This window comes from Daldinia childiae (assembly GCF_008694065.1).
Source record: "Daldinia childiae strain JS-1345 chromosome Unknown Scaffold4, whole genome shotgun sequence".
Lineage (NCBI taxonomy): Eukaryota > Fungi > Ascomycota > Sordariomycetes > Xylariales > Hypoxylaceae > Daldinia > Daldinia childiae.
In genome coordinates, this window is record NW_022984645.1 from 1,135,014 (window position 1) to 1,143,112 (window position 8,099).

General features: G+C 45.7%; 2 protein-coding genes across 2 annotated transcripts; both read left to right on the forward strand.

The window, feature by feature from the left end:
* Positions 1-1,352: 1,352 nt before the first annotated feature.
* Positions 1,353-3,137, forward strand: GL218_04639 (Protein FMP25, mitochondrial; the record flags this gene model as incomplete). Its single annotated transcript, XM_033581258.1, has 1 exon — positions 1,353-3,137. The coding sequence occupies one exon, from the start codon at positions 1,353-1,355 to the stop codon at positions 3,135-3,137; it is 1,785 nt and encodes a 594-aa protein (XP_033435645.1).
* An 809-nt stretch (positions 3,138-3,946) lies between these two features.
* On the forward strand, positions 3,947-7,384 carry GL218_04640 (Beta-galactosidase; the record flags this gene model as incomplete). The annotated part of the gene is made up of 5 exons (XM_033581259.1): positions 3,947-4,552; positions 4,689-4,711; positions 4,762-5,308; positions 5,361-5,412; positions 5,472-7,384. The coding sequence occupies 5 exons, from the start codon at positions 3,947-3,949 to the stop codon at positions 7,382-7,384; spliced, it is 3,141 nt and encodes a 1,046-aa protein (XP_033435112.1).
* Positions 7,385-8,099: the final 715 nt, after the last annotated feature.

The window sequence follows — 8,099 nt, forward strand, 5'->3', positions numbered from 1 at the left end:
ATTTAGAACTCACCAGCTCGGTCTCCAGACTATGATGCCAACTTGGATATTACCGATATTTCCAATCATGCTCTCAGGCACAATCGCATCAGTTATTGCGGAAACTCAACCACAGATGAATGCAATTCCAATTATTGTGGTCGGGTTGACGTGCCAGGGCTTAGGCTTGTCTGTGGCGTTTATGATGTACGCTCATATGGTAGGACGTTTAATGTCACGAGGTAAGCTTGGTATATCAGTTTATCTAAGAGACTATTAGCTAAAGCACTTAAGGCATGCCAAATCGCGAACACCGAGCAGGTTTATTCATGAACGTTGGCCCACCGGCATTTACAGCCCTGGCAATCATCGGCATGGCAAACGGTCTACCTGATAACTTGGATATTAACATGGGTATGGTGCTTGATATGAAAATAATTAGGCCTATAGCAGTTGTCGGTGCTATATTTCTATGGGCGCTTTCTCTATGGTGGTTTGGTATTGCGGTAGTGTCCGTCATCATGTCACCACCTCAATATTTCCACCTTAATTGGTGGGCCATGGCCTTTCCAAATACAGGCTTCATCTTGGCTACAATTTCTATCGGAAATGAGCTGCAGCATGAAGCTATTCGCTGGTTTGCGACAGGCATGTCTATCTGCTTACTCGTTACATATTGTTCTGTGTTTTACAATCTGGTCCGAGCTGTTATCATTCAGGATATCATGTATCCAGGTCGCGACGAGGATGTATTGGACACTACGGACAATTAAGGGAGTTTGATTGGTACCTCCTGTAATGCAAATATGGACCATGAAGAATATTGGAGAAGTTGTTAGATTGGAAGTTGAAGATTAGAAGAAGAGAACTAGTTAACTAACAGGTAACTAACGGAGAAAAGATGAAGAAGTTAGACTCGGAGGTATAGAATCATAATACGGGTTATAAGGGTACAGGTATACACTCATGCATCAATTATCTTATATAGCGCATAGCTGCAACCTTTCATAAATCTACCTTGTAACTCGCATTTATGGAGACATTCATTAGCTGCCGACATGAAGTGGGGGTGACCTCGTCCCCCGGTTCGCGCATGATGTATTATTTTACGTGAGCTTTGATTGGATGACCTCATCATTTCTATATTTCCTCCACTTTGTGATTAAGTCTTGACTCTCTTAACACCGTCAACGCCGTCAACCTGCCTCCTGCCTCCTACCCCCTGCTTCCTGTATATGCTTTAACTATCAGTCAATCGACGATGGTTTAACAGACCTAGCTGATAGCGATTTGAATTATTACCGGAGACCTATTATACGTATCAAGCACGTCGACCGTCACTAACTGACCAAAGCCGAAGTCCCATTTTGACTATGACTATCGTTAGACGAATCGCATTGCGTCAAAGATTCCTTTTATACCGCTATCCGAATTCAACAATCCCTCTCACTCGTCAATGGCCTAGATTAGTTAGCACCGAAAGAGGAGGCAATGATGCCGAGCGCAAGCGTGGAAGTGTTGGAAAGTTTCTGGGTGGAATGTTGGTAGCCCTTGCGGCTGGAAGTGCAGTTGTTTTATATCCGTCTTTGACCAAAGAAACCCCAAAGCCAAAACAAGCCGTAATTGAATACGAGAAGTCCCGACCGCCCAGTGAATCTAAAGAAGACAACCGGGATATAATAAGTAGCCAACATCTCCAAGTTAAGAAGAGTTGGGAACACCCGGGCGTTTATGCGTGGGGTTCTAACTCAGGTCGAGTAGCCGCACCCGATTCAACCGACAGCGTTATAAAGACGCCACGAAGGATACCATATTTTGACGGGATGCTCCTACGAGATGTAAAGCTAGATCGCGACTTTGGGGCGGCGATTACTGAGAAGGGAGACCTTGTGCAGTGGGGTACGGCTTTCTCGAAAGCCAACCCAACCCCTGCGGAAACGTTAAAAGGCAAAGATCTTGCCAAGATCGAAATATCGCGTGACCGTATCATTGCCTTGGGAAAAAATGGAATTGTCTACTCAATACCTGTAGCAGGAGCCGATCAAGCTTCTGGCCAGAAGTCATATCAGACATCCTGGTTATCCTTTTGGTCCAGCCCGGAAACTGTTAATTATCGACAGCTTAAGCCTAAGAATCTCAGTTGGGGCGAAAGTATTGTCGACATTGCCAGTGGTCTAGAGCATACCCTACTCTTAACATCTAAGGGGCGCGTCTTCTCTGCTGCTTCCAGCACGTCTGACTTTCCCTCTAAAGGACAAATGGGTATACCGGGTTTAACGTGGGCAACTCGACCAAAAGGGCCTTACGACGAGCCACACGAAATTCTCAGTTTAAGAGGCTTTAAAATTGGAAAAGTTGCCACTGGTGACTATCATTCCTTAGCACTCAATGATGACGGGCACGTCTTCGTCTTCGGAGACAATACTTCTGGTCAGCTAGGTTTCGAAGTAGAGCCCCAGTTCCCTTTCATTGATGCTCCAATCCCTTTGCCATTTACCAAAATTTACAGCGGTTCGGGACAACAACCGCGTGTGACGTCAGTTGCAGCTGGAGGTGCAAATTCATTCTTTACGGTAGATGCAAAGCGAGTTGCCGGGCAAAGAGAGGACGCCAATTCTATTAAGGACCTAGGCCGAGTTACTGCCGATACTTGGGCTTGTGGCTCTGGCATTTGGGGTGGCTTAGGTACGGGTAAATGGACACATGTTTCGCTCGGTCCTTCCAAGATCAAGTCGCTCTCTGGACTTTTTGAGTGGGATGAAAAAGCGGATTCAGTCGTCCCAATCCGCCTAGCCCGATTAAGTGCTGGCAGTACTCACGTAGCGGCAGTGATGGACAATGTTACTTCAGTTAATACATCTAATATCAGCTCGTATAATGATACGAACTGGGGTGCAGATGTAGTATTCTGGGGTGGCAACGAGCATTACCAGCTAGGGACAGGAAAGCGGAACAACGCCGCCTTGCCAACTTACATAGGACCCCTAGATGGTGGGGAGGGTGACGCAGAGAAAGGACGACAAAACGAACAACACAGGTTCCAGATCACACCTCGAACAACAGTTAAGATCGGCGAAGGCGGCTCGGGAAGAAAAGTCAGCATTGAGCAGCGAGTGGAGTGTGGCCGTTTCGTGACAGCCGTATATTCCGGAGCATAAAAGTCTTTTATATAGGGGATTATATGGATTTACCCCTTGGTGTATATTAAATCATGGTCAAATGGGATGGGCGGTTGGCTTGAATCATGGACTTGGATTGGAGATGCTTGGCATGAGCATAAGGTCCTTTGATCATTCTGGATCTATATTGATACCCCCTTCTCAATCTATTCACATATGTAGGTAGTCATACATAACATTCATTTTACAGCATCCCTGCTTTGGTTTCTCGCGTTTGGCCCTTCTTTAAAGGGTCTCTCAAATGTCAACTCGGGTTGAACTTCAACCGAGCGAGCGATTAGTTCACGGGGCTTACACAGGTACGTTGTTTACCAAGTCGTTATACATGTACGTTTCAATGCTTTTACTAAACGAATGTCACTCTAAGTATGGATTGTTTTTATGATTCGTGTTGCGTTGAAGGTTCCCCGCACCGAATCTGCCAGCTCCGGGGCGGTATTGTACCTTGATCGGCCCCTATCTAATTCAGATACTGTCCACTATCTTATACATATGCTCCATTATTATAATAATCTTGCATTGCAGTTTAATAGATTCCTGTCAGTAAGTCGCGAGATCGGCTTTCTTCCCGAAGTCCCCGCCGGTTTCCCCTCACCACTCGTTAAGGAGATTAAAGCATCAACTAGAAGCCACACTAAGTGTCTTAGGTATTAACACAGTAGATGGTTATCTGATGAATTGTTATATCAGGCCAGCTGGACTATAATCCTTTAACATTCTCAATTGTTGTTATGGTGGTCCTCTTACCCAGGATTAAGATTATCTAAAAATATCACCTTTCAATGACCATGCCTCGAAAGATTCACCCAGCATCGCAGCCAGATTGGAATAATCTCGCCGTTATTCATAAAAATAGCCTTCCTCCTCGGGCCAATTTCCACATATATAGCACGATACAGGATGCATTAGATTATGACAGCACTAAATCTAACACTTACTCTCTCTCGGGGACTTGGAAATTCAAGCTTGCCAAAAACCCATTCGAGGGCCCCGGAGGATTCGAGGATCCGACCTTCAACACAGCAGAATGGGACAGCATAACAGTGCCTAGTATGTGGCAGTTGAACGGTTATGGAAAGGGGCCTCACTACACCAATGTCAATTTTCCTATCCCCGTAGACCCGCCTAATGTTCCACTCGACGAAAATGAGACCGGATTCTACGTCAAAAAGTTCACAGTCCCTAAGAATCTCATTGGCTTACAGCTGAGGCTAAGGTTCGAGGGAGTAGATTCTGCCTTCCACGTCTGGGTGAACGGAAAAGAAGTGGGATATCATCAGGGGTCGCGGAATCCAACCGAGTTCGACGTCACAGATGTAATTCATCAGGCGGGTGAAAATACTATCGCAGTTCGAGTTTATCAGTATTGCGATGGTACTTACATTGAGGATCAGGTAAGTTCTATTATTCCGAGGTCTCTTAATCCAGTCAACCGAGGATAATGAAAATGCAATCTCATTTTATTCCGTCTCATTTCAAGTATGCTTTTTGAAGCCAATGCCTATGCTTCTAACATCCCTTTCTTCACAGGATCAATGGAGGATGAGCGGAATGTAAGTTTAAGGAACCCCCTAGACACTGTAAAAAACTGACTGGTGATGAGTTACCGCGAAGTCCACCTTCTTGGCTTTCCATCAGAATCGCGTATAGAGAACCTATTCGTCCAGACAAAGTTAGACAACCAGTACGTCAATGCCGATCTAAAAGTCCGGATAGATATCACCGGGTCTGGTAAGCTCCAAGTCGACCTTTGGGACCCATCTAAGAGCAAGGTCATTATTGCGGAGACAAGAACTGTATCTCAGGGGCGCAAAGAGTTCTCTCTCCCAATACAAAATCCTTCGAAATGGACGGCAGAAACACCGATACTTTATTACCTTATTATCTCTTTGAATGATACCAGCTTCGTTGCTCATCGCGTGGGGTTCCGACAGATAGAAATGAAAGATGGCCTAATCAAAGTCAATGGTCGCCGAATTATCCTAAAAGGCGCTAATCGACACGAGCATCATCCTAGACTTGGGCGTTCTGTTCCATTTGAATTCATGAAGCGAGACCTTATCCTTATGAAAACTCACAATATCAATGCGATTCGGACCTGTCACCAACCAAGCGATGTTCGTCTATATGACTTAGCCGACGAACTTGGAGTAGGTTATCTACATGGTATCTTTATGTCCTCGCTATCTCTAACAAGAATAGTTCTGGGTTATGGACGAGGCTGATCTTGAATGTCACGGATTCGAGTCAATATGTACGTTAATACCCACGTTCTAAACTACCTAATAAACTATATTAATCTACCTGATATAGGCGATGCCGCACTATCTCCTGCCGATAGAGCACTTCCGTTCCGCGAGCGGCAGCTTCTCACTCGGACGGATGCAGCTAAATGGACAACGGACAATCCCGCTTGGGAACAAGCTTATGTAGATCGCGCGAAACAGCTAGTTTACCGCGACCAACTTCACCCCTCTGTCATCATTTGGTCTCTAGGAAACGAAGCCTTCTTTGGCCGAAACTTCAAGTCTATGTATAATTGGATCAAATCATACGATGACAGCCGACCTATCCATTATGAAGCCGATATATACGCTGAGACTATGGACATGTATTCAACAATGTACCCGCCGATTGAAACCATCATCGAGTTTGCCAAGGATGAATCTAAGAACAAGCCCCTTGTCCTATGCGAGTTCATTCATGCAATGGGTAATGGACCGGGTAACATTAAGGAGTACATCGATGCTTTTTACAAACATCCAAAACTTCAAGGAGGGTTTGTATGGGAATGGGCGAACCATGGTCTCCTTACCAGGGATAAAGAATCCGGTAATGAGTTCTATGCTTACGGTGGAGATTTCGGTGACGAGCCCAACGATAGCAACTTCATCATGGACGGGGTGTTACACTCTGACCACACGCCAACCCCTGGGTTAGTTGAATACAAAAAGGGGATAGAGCCCATCAAAGTTGTTTCCTACACGTCGCAGACAGCCACGGTCATAAATCGATACGACTTCATTACTCTTGATCATCTCGGATGTACTTACGTGATTTTGGATGAGGGCAGACCAACCTCTTACACTGGCAGCATTGAACTTCCATCTGGCATAGAACCTGGCCAAACTACTGAACTGGCAATTCCATCTCGGCCTGCTGATTTGACTGGAGAAGGGATATTGCAATTCTTTTTTTATCAGCGCGCTTCAACTCTATCCCTCCCAGCCGGATTCGAAATCGCCTTCGAAGAGATCCCACTTAACAGCCCCTGTCTTCCTCTCACTTTTCAACTTCAGTCTACAAATAAAGTGACTATTACTGAAGCATCGACCCTTTGGACCATTTCTAGCCCGGTTGCATCATGGAATTTCTCGCCGGTTCATGGAAAACTGCGGTCTTTTACAAAGAATCACACCGAGCTCTTAGCCGCGAGCCCGGAGTTTACCGCTTACCGGGCACCTACCGATAATGATGCGCCACAAGATGGGCGCGACTGGAAAAATAGGCTTTTGCACCTCGCTAAGTGCCAGACGCGTAGCTGCACATGGGATATCGAAGCCGATGGTCACGCCATCATAGTTCAAGTGCAGCAGCGCTTCGCTCCACCTGTCCTTTCGTGGTCCATTGATTTAGATGTCACGTACACGTTTTACGCATCGGGTACGCTCGTCATACGTGTGAAGGGTAAACCGAAAGGTTTGAATTTACCTCGTACGCTACCGCGCATAGGCCTCACTATGGAACTACCGAGAGAATGGGCCAGAGGAAATAAAGATGCACCGGCGGTAACTTGGTACGGACGTGGTCCGGACGAGAGTTACAGGGACAAGAAGCTATCACAGCGTCTAGGCGTGTATCAAGTCGCCGCGGTGTCCGAGCTCTGGACCGACTATGAGTACCCGCAAGAAGGCGGCAACAGGACGGACACGCGGTGGGTAAAGTTTACGCATGCCGGTGGTGAATCAATCACGGCTTTCTTTTCGGATCAGAATGATTCTAGAAAAAAGCGGAGGCTGTTTGATTTCAACGCGTCGCATTACCGGGTCGCAGATGTAGAGGCGGCGAAACATCCCTATGAATTACAGAGGAAGAAGACGGATAATGTAGTCCTTAGACTGGATGCGACACACCATGGATTAGGAAGTGGTTCTTGTGGACCTAGTACCAGGGATGAATACTCGTTATTGACAGAGGACTTTGAGTTTGAAGTGGTATTGAAATAGGGACCGTTAAAGGTCCCCGTATTCAATCAATATATATTCCTCTCTTTAAACTGTTTAAGGGCTATCACAAATATATTCGTCCGAAAAGCGATCTATTAATTTGGACGTATAGATACCCTAGTGCATGAGTATTTAAAACTGCCCAGATACGTCGGGTTCACTCAACACTCATGATAGGATATTCGATTCTCTGTCTGATACAGATCTTTCCGTCATAAGCCGAGTGTTATTAGCCTTCTTCGTCGTCTGATTGGCGAGTGCGGACATGCATGCATATGAGGCACAAAAGCGCCCCCATATTGCAGCACACCGGGCTCTTCCACACAACTGTGCGTTACCGTTGTAGTGCAATTATATTCATCAAACCCTTCTCTTCTCCATCCTTAAAGTAGCAAGATATATAGCAAGCCGTCAAACATTTCAATATATCATCATCTCATCCCAACATACGGCTTTATTATTTCTAAGGTTCATTCCTAAAAATGGAGGCAAAGTATGATCCCGAGACGAACGTAGCATCACCAAACATGGATAAAGGACATGATAGTGCCATGGATGTCTCTGTACAAGATCCTATGGCCCCTTTAGCAAGATCTACATCGTCTATAGAGCAGCAATTATCCTCAAATCGGGATCACTTGAAAATGAGTTCGTCAAACAGCCAACATGGGTTTCAATGCCTGGACTTGCGCGATGCAACCGGCGCAACTAGGTT